Consider the following 14969-nt stretch of genomic DNA (forward strand, 5'->3'; position numbering starts at 1 on the left):
AAGGGGATGACAGAGAATGAGATGGCTGGATGGCATCACTGACTCGATGGATGTGAGTCTGAGTGAACTCCAGGAGTTGGTGATGGACAGGGAGGCCTGGCAAGCTGCGATTCATGGGGTCGCAGAGTCGGACACGACTGAGTGACTGAACTGAACTGAAATATGTTTGCATTGGTTGAAAAGTGGTTTTAATCCCATGGCTTCTAAGCACTGTAGTGTGGACACAAGAGAAAGGTGAAGGTGGGATCAGGGGAAGAAAGTGGGGATGCAGACAGGCGGATAAGCTAGATGTAATTAGTGCTTGCTGTTTGGCAGGAAGTGAAGGACAGGAATAGGGTAGGTGATCCCAAGACAATGGGGAGCAGGTTTGGGAAAACACTTTGGGTTCATCAGGCAGCAGGGTCTCCTCTCCTGAGATGAGGGTTGGGGCACAGTTAGTGGAGTTGGGGCAGGTTTGCCAGCCAGGAAGGTTCCAGTGATTCCTCCTTACTTCTCCTGGGGCTACCCAACCACTTCCTCCACATGCTTCCTCGACCACACCTGTCTTCCCGGATCCTGGGGTTATTTTCGTCCTCTTCGGCGGTTGGACATTTGTTGATGGTCCCTGAAGTTTTTCGGCCATGTCTGCTGAAAGGAATTGTGACGACTCCCTGGAAGGGAACGAAGCGGAAGCGGAAGTAGCGAGGCTGGCGCCGGCGGCCGAGCGGCCAGGAACGGAAGCGGAAGTGGCGGCGGCGCCGGCCTGGCCTGGCCTGGCTGAGGGGAGGCGGCGGGCGGGCGCGATGGCGGAGGCCGGGCCACAGGCGCCGCCGCCCCCAGGCACCCCAAGCCGGCACGAGAAGAGCTTGGGACTTCTCACTACCAAGTTCGTGTCGCTTCTGCAGGAAGCCAAGGACGGCGTGCTTGACCTCAAGCTGGTGCGGCCCGGGCTAAGGGGCGACGGGGGGATGGTGGACCAGGCCTGAGCCGGTAGAGGGAACCCCCGGGGCGGCCCAGCTGAGCCCTCGGAGCAGGCCGCCATACATGTGCTTCTCACAAGCGGGAGGCCGGGAGCTGTTTCATTCATTCGGCTGAGGCTGTTCATCGGATGTCAGCTTTGTGCCAGGCTTGGGGCTGCGGGTGCTAGTCCTCGTGGCCTTCTCCAGCAGGTGTGGGGAAAAGAGTATCGGAACATCATCAGCTCAGGCTTCGTCTGGCCCCTTCCCTCCCCACAGTCCTGAGCTGCTGTAGTGCCTGGAGAGGAGGGCTAGAATTCACGCCACCCCCTTTTCAGACTACTCCAGACCGAGTCCCCCGTGAGAGTGGGACTGAGCATTTTCCATTCTCTTCTCCCTGCCAGGCAGCTGACACTCTAGCTGTGCGCCAGAAGCGGCGGATATATGACATTACTAACGTACTGGAAGGTATCGGGTTGATCGAGAAAAAATCCAAGAATAGCATCCAGTGGAAGTGAGTTGGGGCACCGGGGACGGCAATGGGATCTCCTACCCATAAGTGTCAGGGGTGTGGGGTGGAGGGTGGCAGAGAGAACAGGGGCCGTGGGACCCAGAGTGCCAGGCAGCCCCCCTCAGCTCTCCTTCCTGGATTCAGGGGTGTGGGGCCTGGCTGCAATACCCGGGAGATTGCGGACAAGCTGATTGAGCTCAAGGCAGAGATCGAGGAGCTGCAGCAGCGGGAGCAAGAACTAGACCAGCACAAGGTGTGGGTGCAGCAGAGCATCCGGAACGTCACAGAGGACGTGCAGAACAGCTGATATCCTCCTGTCGGCGGTCCTGGCTCCCGGGGAGTGGGCAATGGGCCCTCTAGTCCAGCTGGGTTTGCTCTGTGGTCCCCTAGTCTCTGTTCCCCTTGGGAGGGTGGTCCTCCAGCTCCTGGCCAGGTTTCAGCCTCGCGTTCCCTCCTCGGAGCCTCTCTACCCACAGTCTTGGCCTGTGATCCCTCCCCCATGTAGACCCCAGGCCTCAGGGCTTTTTTTGTAAGCGTGTATGTCAGACCTCCGCTGCAAAGCTGGGTCTTTGCTGTGTCAGTTATCTGTCACCATAGGCAGGGCATCAGCCATTCTCCTTAACCCCCACACCTTGGCCTACGTGACTCATGAGGACATCTGCAGATGCTTTGCTGGTGAGCAGAGCCTGGGTAGGGGGAAATGGGGGTGGGACTGGGCTGAGCCACAGCCCTGAGCAGTGGACTCGGTGCTTGAGAGACTTCCGTCTCTTAAGAGGGTTCCTGGGGCCTGCTCAAAGAAGATCCAGACAGGGTAAGTCCTGGATTTGAGGATCTCTGGGACCCAATAGGCTAACCATGCTAAGAGGGTACAGGAAGCCTGGACTGGGTCCCTGGGTCAGCCACCACCTGCATTGCCCCCTAGGTTTGGCTTCTCAGGTGTGACAGGAGCGTACAAGGGGAGAAAGTGTGTGTGCCTGTTTGTGTATGCTTGTGTGCAGGGGGCAGTGGTACCCACTTCCAACCTGTAGTTTAGTTGCACTGTAGGTACAGAAACTCTTCCTTGTCCATCTTGCATCTCCCAGGCTGTTTCTGGGGAAGAGATGTTGGCCTTGGCCAGAACGTCTTTGCCTAGGGAGCAGCCCCATCAATTGAATGAGGTGCCCATGGCCACTAATCTTTTGCTGCACATGTGTGAACCCAGATTTTCTGGTTACTGACCTCTGGGTTCTTAGGAGAGAAGAGCTTTAGTTCTCTCCCCCATCCTTAATAGGGAGTGAGTGAAGCCTACTGTCCAGGCCCTCTGGGACTATGATCTCCTTCCTTGTTCTGAGGGATAGGCACCCCATTCCCAGTTCAAATTGAGCCCATGGGCCTTGATCCATCCTCTTTGTCATCCTAGGAGACACCCTCCTTGCCATCCGGGCCCCGTCGGGCACCAGCCTGGAGGTGCCCATCCCAGAGGTGGGTGCTCAGCCCAGCCGGGTGGGGTGGATTGAGGGCGGGTGCTGGCTGTGGAGCCCGATAAGTCGCGGGTGGGGCAGGTAAGGGGAGGCCTAGGGTTTGAAGTTATCTAGGAGAACGGGCAGCCCAGGGTGGGAGAAGATACTGGCCCTGGCCCAGGGTCAGGCAGGAGCCAAATCTGCTTCCAATTCCACCTGTCCTCCACTCCCACCTCCAGGGCCTCAATGGGCAGAAGAAGTACCAGATTCACTTGAAGAGTGTAAGCGGCCCCATTGAGGTGCTTCTGGTGAACAAGGAGGCATGGAGCTCACCGCCTGTGGCAGTGCCTGTGCCACCACCCGAAGACCTGCTCCAGAACCCGCCTGCGGTCTCTACCCCTCCCCTTCTGCCCAAGCCTTCCCTGGCCCAGCCCCAGGATGCCTCACGCCCGAGCAGTCCCCAGGCGACCACCCCCAACGCTGTCCCCAGCAGCACTGAGGCCCAGGGGGTGGCTGGTCCAGCAGCTGAGATTCCAGGTGAGGCACAATGGGTATGTGGTAATGAGGGACTTTGGGGACCCAAGAAGCAATATTTCTTTGTGACAAGATGAAATACTCAGAGTTGAATGAGACCCTGTAGAGGTTATCTTAACCATCCCCCCCACCCCACTGGCCTCTCTTCGCTGGTGCAGCCATTGAGCCCTTTTTAACGGACATTGTGACTGTGTGAAGGGGCATTGGTGGTGGCAGTTTTCCACCAGGTCTGCCTGTGTCGTATTTGCCCTGGCACCCCTCTTGAAGTGTGGTTGCAGTAGTCATCTGTGAGTCTCCCTCCTGTGGGCTTCATGCCCCATCTCCTTCAGTGACTGATCTTCACATTACCTTCCTGGGAGGGTGAGCATGCCTAAGTCTCCCTGGGCCGAGGACAGGGCTGTAGTCATCCTGGCTGTGGATTCTAGCATGGCCAGCTTCAGTATCCTGCTTCCTGTCCCTGAGTGACCAGGTTTGGGGGATGTGGTTGCAGTGAGGGGAGGCCATGGAACCGAGAGCAAGGACAGTGGTGAGCTCAGCTCCCTCCCGCTGGGCCTGGCAGCTCTGGACACCCGGCCGCTGCAGTCCTCTGCCCTGTTGGACAGCAGCAGCAGCAGCAGCAACAGCAGTTCATCTGGACCCAATCCTTCTACCTCCTTTGAGCCCATCAAGGCAGACCCCACAGGTGGTGAGTACTTGTACCCTTGGGAGCAGGAAGAACCCAGCCTCAGAAAGACCTAGTTCAATAGAATCAGGCTTGGAACCGAACTCTCCTATCTCCTCTGTCAAAGCTGGCCAGCCCCCTGCCATCAGCTAGAGCTCTGCCAGCTAAGGCGAGGAGCCTGGCCTCTTGCTTGGTGCAGGTGCCCCTTTGTCCCCTTTCCTGGTCCTCTCTCAAGCCCTGCCTGCCACCCCTTGGACTCAGGTCTCATGAAGGTATGAGCGCTCTCCTAGGGAATGGGCTGTGGTATGGCCCTCAGGCCCCAAAGTGGGGCAGTGAGTGTCTTAGGAGAAACAGTGTCATCTGTCTGGTGTCCCCTCGTCATCCAGCCGCATGGATGGCCTCATGGATCCTAACATTCAAGTCATCCTGTGACTTGAGTGTTTGCTTTTTCCAGGACTCATTCTCTCAGCCCTCAAGCACTGTTAAGTCTTTCATTAAATGACACTTCATCCCCTGTGTCTCCCTCTCTCGCCTTCCCTATTATCTCTGTGTTTAGACTCCTTGAAAAAGTCATCTCCATTCTATTCCATATTCTGGTTCCCTGGTCAAGCTTCAGGTTGCAGCAGTCAGGACCCCAGCCCTAACTCCTCCACCCCATTCCATACTAGTGTTGCTCTTAATCAGTCACCCAGCCCTGCCCAGCTAGCTTCAGCGGGTTTCTCAGTGATTTACTCTGGTCCTCTCTTTCTCTGTGTTGATGCTCTTTTCCCTTTTTAGCATCCATAATGTCAGCTTTTGGCTCTTCTCTGTTAATTGACTTCTGCTTCTGACCTCTCCTTGGCATCTTTTTACATCTGGCTTCCCAGATCTCTGGCCCCCAGTTGTGGGTAGGTGAATCCCACCCTTCGTCTTTCCTAGGTCTTTTGCCTGAACCTTACCTCTGTGTCCATGTGCCTTTTGCACATCCAATGGGCACTTCATTTCTATGTGTCCTCAACTGGAACTTGTTTTTCCACCTCTGTGAGTACCCGACCATTGGCCCTAGTCACCCAGACCTGACACCCTGGTGTCGCTCAAGCTCTCTCCTTCTCCTGCTCCCCACCCCACATCAGCTAAATGAATTCTTTCCCAGACATCCCGCATGGATGGCCTCATGGATCCTAACACTCAGGATCACTGCCACCACCTCTGTCTTATGTTCTTCAACATTGTTGTCTTTACCCTGCCTAATTCTGAAACACACCCTGACTGGCTTTTCTCTATTTACAAAAATTCTTTTAACAGCTTCCTCAGGTATACTGGATAAAACCAGAGCCCCTAAACCTGGCATATGAAATCCCTGCTGACCAGGCTCCAACACTTCTTCCCTGTTTCCCACGTGTGTCCTGGTTGGACCTTTGTAGCAGCATCGTCACCCTGTAGCACTGTTCCCTACTTAAGAGTGCCTCCTTCTCCGCCAAGTGACCTGGCCTGGGGTGTGGTCTCAGCCTGGCACAAGTAGGTGCTTAGCTAGGGTAGGGATAGACAGGACATCCTTTCATCACACAGGGCATCCTCCATCAGACAGGGTATATGCTCTGGACCTAGAAATGAAAGTGGGATGTGTTGTCCTGCTGAACCACTGAGTTGGAAGCACTGTACCAATAACTTAATGGTAGGCCTTTGGCGCAGAGGAATTCAGATCTGACACCCTGGTGTCGCTCAAGCTCCCTCTTTCTCCTGCTCCCCACCCCACATCAGCTAAATGAATTCTCTCCCAGATATTCCCCATGGATGGCCTCATGGATCCTAACACTCAGGATCACTGCCACCACCTCTACTGATAGTGCCAGCTTGGCCTGGTGTGGGGCCTACATCTCAGCTGTATGGCACCCCCTGAGTGGGTGGTATAGGATCTGGGGAAGCAAGGGCTAGAGTGGAACTGGGATGGACCTCTGTGCCCTTGATCATGGTTTTTTTGTCTTTCAGTTTTGGAGCTCCCGAAAGAGCTGTCGGAAATCTTTGATCCCACTCGAGGTAGGACTGTGTTCCTCCCGGGGGCTGGTGTAAGGGGCACAGTTCATTGGGTCTTAGAGCTGTTTTCTTGCCCTTCTGAGGACCTTATGGTTGTGCCTGTTATCTGGGCAAAGGGTCAGAGTTCCTGGTGGGGGGTTCGGTGGTCCCCTTCATGAACTTTGGTGGGTGGAGAGTGGGGAGCCAGGATGTAACTGAGCTCTCCCTCTGTCCCCAGAATGCATGAGCTCAGAGCTCTTGGAGGAACTGATGTCCTCAGAAGGTAGGTGGCCCAGCAAGGTGGGGGGTAAGTGTATGTGGGCAGAGTTTGGGTGGCCGTGGGTGGGGCCTCGGCTGTGAGGCCTCAGCTTGTTGTTCTCTGCAGTGTTTGCACCCCTCCTCCGCCTTTCTCCGCCCCCTGGAGACCACGATTACATCTACAACCTGGATGAGAGTGAAGGTGTCTGTGACCTCTTTGATGTGCCTGTTCTCAACCTCTGACTGACAGGAGCATGCCCTTTGTGGCTGGGACACAGACTGTCTGACCTGGGGGCTGCCTGAGGACCTCTCCCCACTCCCCCACAGCTTGAGAGCCGCAGACTTCTGGCTTCCCCAGCCTTCCCTCACTGCACAGTTCTGGCCCCAAGTCCTGCTCCTGCAAGTCCACCTGTTCTGTGCTGGGAGAGCCGGGGAAAGGAGCATAGCCCCTTCCACCATGGAGCCAAAGTGTTTGCCTCTCCTTTTGGGGGGCCTTACCCTACCTAGTATCCTCCTCGAGCCCTCCCAGAGTTCAGGTTCAGCTGCCACCCAGTGGCACAGAACCAAGGACCCTCCATCACCTTCACAGGGCCACTTGTCCATTGCCATTGCCCTGTACCTGCCAGGCCTTCCCCCTTCCAGGAGGAAGTCTGGGGTGGGGATGGGCACATGCCAGCACCACCCCTGGCCTCCTTAACTTCTCCCCATGCCCGATCACAAACCTCCTCCTGGACTTCTTGTGTGCCCCCCCTTCTGCTGGGCCCTTGGCCCTGAGGACCTGTTGACATGGGGGTGCTAACAGGAAGGAATGGAGATTTCTAGCTAAGAATCTGGGCTGCTGAGTCCCTAAGGATTGGCCCAGCCTCCCTCTCCCCATAGCCCCCCTCTTGTTTATTCATTTACCCTCATTTAGAGCCATTTGCAGAGATTTAGAAAGATTTGCAGTAACGGATGGATTCCTATATAAAGATTATTTTTATACTTTTTGCAACAAAAGGAAATTGTAATATTTGTACAGTGTCCAAGTGAATAAAGATCGTGCCTAAGGCTATCTTTGATCTGGTTCTTTCAGGGCCCTTCCCTGGGACTGTGCTGGGTTGGTGGTGGAACTGGGTGGGTCAACTCTTGGAAAAGGAGGTGTGGCTGTGCTGACAGCCCGCCCTCCGCACCCCCACCTGCCGCACCTTGGGGCGGGGCGGGGCCTCCTTGGTGGGGCGGGGCGGGGCAGGCGCTCTCCTATCCTCGGGACTCCAACCCGGAACTGGCCTTGGATCCGGCTCCCTAGGGAAGGCCGCGGCACCTTGTTGCGAGTGGGAGCCTGAGCCACGGGAGCCAAGCCTCGGGCTGAGGAACACCTTCGTTCCCAGGGGCCCCAGGCCAGGTGTGCTCTCAGCGGAGGTGGCACATCTGGAAAGTATAGAACCCCTACGGCTAGACCATGGCGCCCCCGCGGAATGTGGTGAAGATCGCCGTCCAGATGCGTGACGCCATCCCGCAGCTCATCCAGCTGGACCAGGTCACTAGGCCTGGCTGGCCTCCATCCACCCCACCACCTACCTTCGGGTCGCCCCCTTCCCCTCGAATAGCCCACCCCACCCCTCCCCAGGCTCCTCGGCAACCTCTTCCCACTCCCGTCCCGTGAGTGACTCTTCCGCTTGTAGGCAAAACCCCTGGCTGCTGTGCTGAAGGAGGTGTGCGACGCGTGAGTGCGGGTCGCGTGGGGCGCGAGGAGTAGGGGATGGGGCGGGGCAGGAGGGAGAGGGCGCCCCCTACCTGCCTCACGGAGCCTCTGCTGCCTGCAGGTGGAGCTTGCCTCACTCTGAGCGCTATGCCCTGCAGTTTGCGGATGGGCACCGGAGATACATCACCGAGAACGTGAGTCCCCTCCCCTCTGCCCCACATTCCACCCTGTGATCCCTTCTAACTCTGGCTCCGACTCGCAGTCATTGTCCCACTCTCTGCAACCTGATCTTTTACTGACTCCCAAATCCTCCCTTCTTGACAGCCCCAACTAGCCAGTCCTCAGGGCTCTTCTTGACTTCTTTCCGTTCTCTGCCATCTTTTCCAGAACCGCATGGAGATCAAGAATGGCAGCATCCTGTGCCTCAGCACGGCCCCAGTAATGCCCCTCCGACCCCGCTCTCCTTCCCTGCCCCTCTGCTGTGCCTCTTTTCTGCACCTGGCGACCGGGGGCCCAGTCCCAGCTCCAGCCCAGAAGTGCCCCACCTAGCGGATACCCGCGTCCCCACACCCCCAGTTCTCTCTCCTTACCTCCTCACCTGTGCTCTGCCCTTGCTCCCACCCCGCCAGGACCGCGAGGCGGAGCGGCTGTTGCGGGGGCTGCAGAGTGAAAGTCGTGAAGGGCGCCGGGAAGCCCTGCGGCACCTCCTCCTGCTGGCCCCGGACCTGACCTTCGCCCGGGAGGTCATCAGCCGTGATGGGCTTCAGAGACTGGGCACCATCATTGAGGATGGGGACGAGTGAGCCCAGGGCTGTGGTGGGCGGGGGACACAGTGGGACCGCGGATCCTGGTCTGGCTTTGCTCAGCCTCGGATGTCCCTCCAGCCTAGGAGAGGTGCTGGCCCTTGCACTGAGGGCCTTCTTGGAGCTTATGGAGCACGGCGTGGTGTCCTGGGAGACACTCAGCATCCCCTTTGTTAGGAAGGTGGGTGGGCTTTTCTCGGGGAAGCAGGTGGGGGTGGTGGAGAGGTGTCAGGGCCTGGCCTTCCACGGTGATGAGGTGGTGACAGCCTCTGCTCCACCAAAGGTGGTGTGCTACGTGAACATGAACCTGATGGATGCCTCTGTGCAGCCCTTGGCCCTGGGCTTGCTGGAGAATGTGACCTTGAGCAGCCCTACCCTGGGCCAGCTGGTCAAGAGCGAGGTGCCGCTAGACAGGCTGCTGGTGCACCTACAGGTGTAAGTGTCTGAAGGTGGGGGACCAGAGAGGAGAGCAGGACTGGGCCCTGGATGGCCGGCTGAGCCCTCCTTTTCACCCAGGATGAACCAGCAGCTGCAAACCAAGGCCATGGCACTGCTGACAGCTTTGCTACAGGGGGCCACCCCTGCAGAACGTAAGGTGGGCATCCATCCAGTGACTGGTTGGGGTGGGCAGGAGCTGGTGGGTGCTGTGCTCAGAGCAGTGGGCCGAAAAAAATAGGCGCTCGTGGTGGGGCTAAATCACTCAAGCCCCCTTCCCACCCACCAGCACATGCTCGACTACCTATGGCAGAGAAACCTTCGCCAGTTCATCTACAAGGTAGGAAGGACCAGGCCTGGCAGACCCCTCCCCATTCCCCTCCTTGGAAGCCCACGCTCACAGCCGTGGGCTGGCTGTCCTTCAGAACATCATCCACAGTGCAGCACCACTGGGTGACGAGATGGCTCACCACCTGTACGTACTGCAGGCCCTGATGCTGGGGCTGCTGGAGCCACGCATGCGGACACCACTGGACCCCTACAGTCAGGTAGGTGCCTTGAGCGTGCAGAAGGCTGGGGCTGGCCGGAGCTTGGCTTTGGATCTTCAATCTTGCCACCGCTCCAACAATGACCCCAGGAGCAGCGGGAGCAGCTGCAGGCCCTGCGCCAAGCTGCCTTTGAGCCGGAGGGGGAGTCCGTGGGCCCCGGGCTGAGCGCTGACCGTCGCCGCTCCCTGTGTGCCCGCGAGTTCCGCAAACTGGGCTTCTCTGTGAGTGACCCCTACCCAGCCCCCTGCCCCCTCCCTCTACCCAGGGCTGCTGCTACTGCTCCAGAGGGCTGGGACCTTCCTCAGCTTCCTCTCTCCTGCCCCCCAGAACAGCAACCCTGCCCAGGACTTGGAGCGCGTGCCCCCTGGCCTGCTGGCCCTGGACAACATGCTCTACTTCTCCAGACAGGCACCCAGCGCCTACAGCCGGGTCAGTGGTGGGGGTGGGGTGGGGTATGGATGAATGGGGTACAGGGCACCTAAGCGGGGCCCTCCCGGGGCTTAGTCATGACTCCCCAGCCCATCCTGTGCTCCCGCCTCCTCAGTTTGTGCTAGAGAACAGCAGCCGTGAGGACAAGCACGAGTGCCCCTTTGCGCGGAGCAGCATCCAGCTGACTGTGCTGCTGTGTGATCTGCTCCATGTTGGGGAGCCCTGTGAGTGGCGCTGGGCACAGCGTGTTCAGGAACGGGGGACGGAAGGGCAGAGAGGGCCAGGGGCAGCACACACTATCTCCCTGAGCCCCTCCTGCCCCCCTGCTCCAGGCTCCGAAACAGCCCAGGACTTTTCACCCATGTTCTTTGGTCAAGACCAGAGCTTCCATGAGCTCTTCTGTGTGAGCATCCAGCTGCTGAATAAGACCTGGAAGGAGATGCGGGCCACTCAGGAGGACTTTGACAAGGTGCGGAGGGCAGCAGTGGGGAGACCCAGGCCAGGGCAGAGGTGGTTCTGGGGTTGGGGCCCGGAACTCAGGCCCTGAGCTCAGCTTGGGATGGCCCCAGGTCATGCAAGTGGTGCGGGAGCAGCTGGCCCGCACGCTGGCCCTGAAGCCCAGCTCTCTGGAGCTCTTCCGAACGAAGGTGAACGCACTCACCTACGGGGAGGTGCTTCGGCTGCGGCAGACGGAGCGGCTGCACCAGGAAGGCACGCTGGCCCCTCCAATTCTGTGAGTCATGGGGGTAGATCCCAGGCCTAGTGCCCACCTGCCCTGCTGCCTTGCCCAGGCCCGGCTATCCAGCTCAGTGAGCCCCCTCCCCTGCACCCAGGGAGCTTCGGGAGAAACTGAAGCCAGAGCTCATGGGCCTGATCCGCCAGCAGCGTCTGCTCCGCCTCTGCGAGGGGACCCTCTTCCACAAGATCAGCAGCCGGCGGCGCCAGGGTCACTGTGTGGGCAGTGGTGGGGTTGGAGGGCGGCTGGGCGGGGCTGGGGAGGCCCTCTCATTGCTCCCCACCGCCCTTTCCACCCACAGACAAGCTGTGGTTCTGCTGCCTGTCTCCCAACCACAAAGTGCTGCAGTACGGGGACGTGGAGGAGGGAGTAGGCCCACCGACCCCTGAGAGCCTGCCCGAGCAGCGTGAGGAGGGCATTGGGGCGGGCAGACATGTGCTGCCCCGAGCCACCCCACCCCGGGGTCGCCAGGGGTCTCAGTGGTCAACCCAGCCTTTTTCCTGCAGTTCCTGTGGCTGACATCAGGGCACTGCTGACAGGCAAGGACTGTCCCCACGTCCGGGAGAAAGGCTCTGGGAAGCAAAACAAGGTGAGTTCGGTGGGCACCAGGGCTGCTTCCCACTGGCCCCTGCTCAGCGCTCCTGGCTCCCTTGCTTCTCCAGGACGTCTGTGAGTTAGCTTTCTCAGTCAGCTATGACCATGGGGAGGAAGAGGCATACCTCAACTTCATTGCCCCGTCCAAACGGGAGGTGAGTATCTGGGCAGGCTGAGCAGACGGGCAGGGGAACAGACGGGCAGGGGGAGAAATGGAGAGGCCCTCATGGAGCTGGCCCTATCCCCAGTTCCACCTGTGGACAGATGGGCTGAGCGCCCTGCTGGGCAATCCCATGGGCAGTGAACAGACACGGCTGGACCTGGAGCAGCTGCTAACCATGGAGACCAAGCTGCGGCTGCTGGAGCTGGAGAACGTGCCCATCCCTGAGCAACCACCCCCTGTGCCCCCGCCCCCCACCAACTTCAACTTCTGCTATGACTGCAGCATTGCCGAACCTTGACAGTGAGGTTGGCCAAGGGCCACAGCTGCTGCCACCATGGTGGCCGCAAAGGGTGGAGGGGGAGAAGCACAGGCGCCTTGACCAGCAGAGGCTGTGGCAGAAATAAAAGTCTGCTTGGCTCTTAGATGTGTGTCCAGCCAACTCTGAACTTCGCAGGCTAAACCTGCCTTCCATCTTGGCTGGCAAATGAGAGGAGGCATCAGGCCAGGGCCACAGCTTGGGGCTATGAACCTGGGCAACTCCAGTTGCGGGGCTGGTGTTCTGAAGGAGGGTGAGGACAGGCTGGCCCTGTTACCCTTCTCCAGAGTGAGTCTCCAGCCCACCCTCTGAAGAGCAGAATGGACTGCAGTCTGGGGGCCGCCAGCTGAGAGAGGTGTGGGGCAGCCAGCCAGATGAGGGAGAGATGGCAGGGTGGGAAGTATTTCCCCAATTTTAACAGGGGCCTAGTTTGGGAGCTGTGTTTCCAGAAGGCTCCGGACAGTCTGAGCTTAGTTCTCCACCCTGCCTGGCCCTTCCTGTCTTCTCTGCGGGTCCTAAAGGCCCGCTTTCGAGAGACTTGAAGGGAGAGAAATGAAGTTGGGTATGCTTCGTGCTGAAAGGCAAACTCAGGGTTCCAGTAGATGTCCACCAGGCCAGTGGGAGGATGTAGGCTGATTCCGACAAGATGGAATTCAGTGCAGGAAGCCTGCATTCTGATTAAAACTCATCTGCAGCAGCATGGGTGAGGTGGGAGCCACAGATAGGCCAGCTGGAGGTGAAGCTCAGAGGCTGTGGTCAGGGACCCCAAGCCTCTGAGGCAGAGAGGAGCACACCCACCCCTAGGACCCACAGACAGGCTGGAAGCTGCTGGCCATCACCCTCTGATCTCCATGCCTCTCACTGCCTCTCCTTCCCAGTGCCTCCTCAAAATATCTTTAAGTGTTAACCATCACCACGTTGCCTAGAAACTGATGGTATGGCACCTCCCTTGAAGAATGTTCCGGGGGAGCTTTCTTCCCACCCACTAGCTATGCTTCTTACTTGGGCATCTAGGGCCCCACGTGCCCACCCCTGTATTCAGACTTCCCACCCCACTGAGAATAGTCCCTGTTGAGTTCAAGGTGAAAATGGAGCACCCAGACGCACTTACGTCTCCTGATACCTTCAGTTCTTTCTCAATGTCTCCAGTCCCTCATTCAGGCCACCATCATCTTGGCAAGAACCTCCCGACTTCCTGCTTCCTGTCTTGCCCCTCCAGCCTTCTCAATACCACATACTCCAACTGCTTTCTCAAACAGGAAACTGACCTGATTACACACATCACCCCCTCCTGTATTCTCCCGTGTCTCCCTGTTGTCCACGAATAATGGTCATGGTGCCATGACTGAACAGAACTGAGCTGGGACGCAGACATGCCGTGGTTTACCCCTTTCAACAGCGTGACTGCAGCTTACAGAGTTCTTGATGCTTTGTCCAAGCTGGCATCCTCCCTGCTCACTCTGGGGGCTGGGAACCCCCTACCCCCACCCAGCGCCAACTCTGGCCTGCCCACCTGCACCTCCCTGGTCCCTTCTGCTTATTTGTCCCATTTCCTCCCTCTGCTTTCACCGACTTGACTTCTTTCACTTTCCTTGACTTCCCAGGCTAAGCTCACTGCTCCCCTGGGCTCCCAGGCCCAGGAGCTTCTTTCTCTGTTTTAGAAGGTTGGACCTCTAATGACCTTTCCTACCCAGAGATGTTCTCTCTCTCATGTCTTATGTGTGTATGCTGAAAAACAACCCCATTGACTCAGCCATCCTTTAATCACTATGCTCCTGGGATCTTCACATGGACATGGCTTTGCCGTGGGACATGTGCCAGGGCTCGTGCTGGGGAGACGCCTCTGGCATCTCCCACCATGTGGGGAAGAAGCTAGGACCTGCTTGGGGCACTTGTTGGGCCAGGTGTGAGAAAGAAGCTGTCTGTCCCTCTGGCATTTCCTACACATTGTCCCTGGGCTGGGCCGGGCCGCTTCACTGAGGTGGGGAGGGGCCCTTTGGTCTGAGAACTTCAGACAAGGAAGAAAGATCTGGAATTTTTAATCTTGGGTATACAGCAAAGACTGTGGCTTAGCTGCTAAAACTCAGTGCTGGTGGGGGCGCTGGGAGAGCTGTAGGGAACAAGGCCGGGCACAGGCCTTAGTGTGAGAAGTGGGTGGAACAAAAGGTACCGGGGTCCACTTTTTCTAGCACCAGACCCAGCCCACCAATGGCCTGGCCTCTGGACCCATGCCTGGACAGGCGAGCAGGATCTGGCATTTTCGGGGGCCTGTGGCAGTGCCATGTACCTGGAGAAGGTTCCTGTGGGCTGTGCGGCAGGCAGGCAAGAAGCCCGGTGGGCTGTCCTGGTATCATCCCACTCTCAGACCCAGTGAAGGGGTTTCTAGCTTGGGGAAGGCCCTCTGGGGCATGTAACAGAGAGGGGCAGGAGGCGCTGAGTCAAACTCCAGGTCAAGAGGCCAGGGCCGGGGATGCTGGAGGTGACAGAGGCCGAGCCACCTGTCACTGATCTGGCCTCAGAGCGTTAGGGTCAGGTCCGCCCCTCCCACGAAGCGGGACTGGATGCAGATCACCTCAGGCAGTCGGGCTTGGAAGCGCCTGACGGAGGCTATGCTGATGCCGGGACACATGGCCACATCTACCATCCGCAGCTGCCTGCACGCCTGCCCGATGGAATCCAGAGTTCTGCAGGGAAGCTGCCGAGTGAGCACCTGACCCAGCCCAGGCCCAGCCAGCCCCCACCGTGGGCAGCCCCCGACACACTCAACTGCTCCGTGAGCTGACTGCAGCTGGACAGGTTGAGGTGCTGCAGCCTCGGCCAGGAGCTGGCCGCCTGCGCCCAGCCCTGGTCGCTGAGGAGGCTGCAGTGGCTCAGCGCCAAGCGCTCCAGGCTGGGGCAGCCCTTGGCCACAGCCACCAAGGCCTTGTCTGTGAG

The 14969-nt window shown here is 58.5% G+C and overlaps 2 protein-coding genes across 3 annotated transcripts; both read left to right on the forward strand.

Annotated features, from left to right (window-relative positions):
* Positions 1-720: 720 nt before the first annotated feature.
* Positions 721-7381, forward strand: E2F4 (E2F transcription factor 4). 2 transcript variants are annotated; one of them, XM_055554307.1, is made up of 10 exons: positions 721-917; positions 1340-1449; positions 1591-1752; positions 2078-2121; positions 2846-2907; positions 3125-3422; positions 3979-4104; positions 6049-6096; positions 6311-6355; positions 6458-7381. In XM_055554307.1, exons 1-10 carry the CDS (start codon positions 783-785, stop codon positions 6571-6573), a joined length of 1146 nt encoding a protein of 381 aa, XP_055410282.1. In that variant the 5' UTR covers positions 721-782; the 3' UTR covers positions 6574-7381. The 2 variants fall into 2 exon arrangements, with proteins under 2 accessions (XP_055410282.1, XP_055410281.1); XM_055554306.1 differs by having other exon boundaries at positions 722-917; positions 3910-4104.
* Positions 7382-7617: 236 nt separating this feature from the next.
* ELMO3 (engulfment and cell motility 3) lies at positions 7618-12141 on the forward strand. Its single transcript, XM_055551851.1, has 20 exons — positions 7618-7846; positions 7992-8032; positions 8133-8205; positions 8399-8449; positions 8641-8810; positions 8896-8995; positions 9098-9249; positions 9331-9409; positions 9539-9589; positions 9675-9797; positions 9887-10018; positions 10125-10226; positions 10342-10450; positions 10559-10695; positions 10796-10959; positions 11060-11172; positions 11264-11368; positions 11469-11551; positions 11625-11711; positions 11805-12141. The coding sequence occupies exons 1-20, from the start codon at positions 7769-7771 to the stop codon at positions 12015-12017; spliced, it is 2163 nt and encodes a 720-aa protein (XP_055407826.1). The 5' UTR covers positions 7618-7768; the 3' UTR covers positions 12018-12141.
* The last annotated feature ends 2828 nt before the right edge of the window (positions 12142-14969 follow it).

The sequence above is a fragment of the Bubalus kerabau genome, chromosome 17, assembly GCF_029407905.1.
Source record: "Bubalus kerabau isolate K-KA32 ecotype Philippines breed swamp buffalo chromosome 17, PCC_UOA_SB_1v2, whole genome shotgun sequence".
NCBI classification, from domain to species: Eukaryota; Metazoa; Chordata; class Mammalia; order Artiodactyla; family Bovidae; genus Bubalus; species Bubalus kerabau.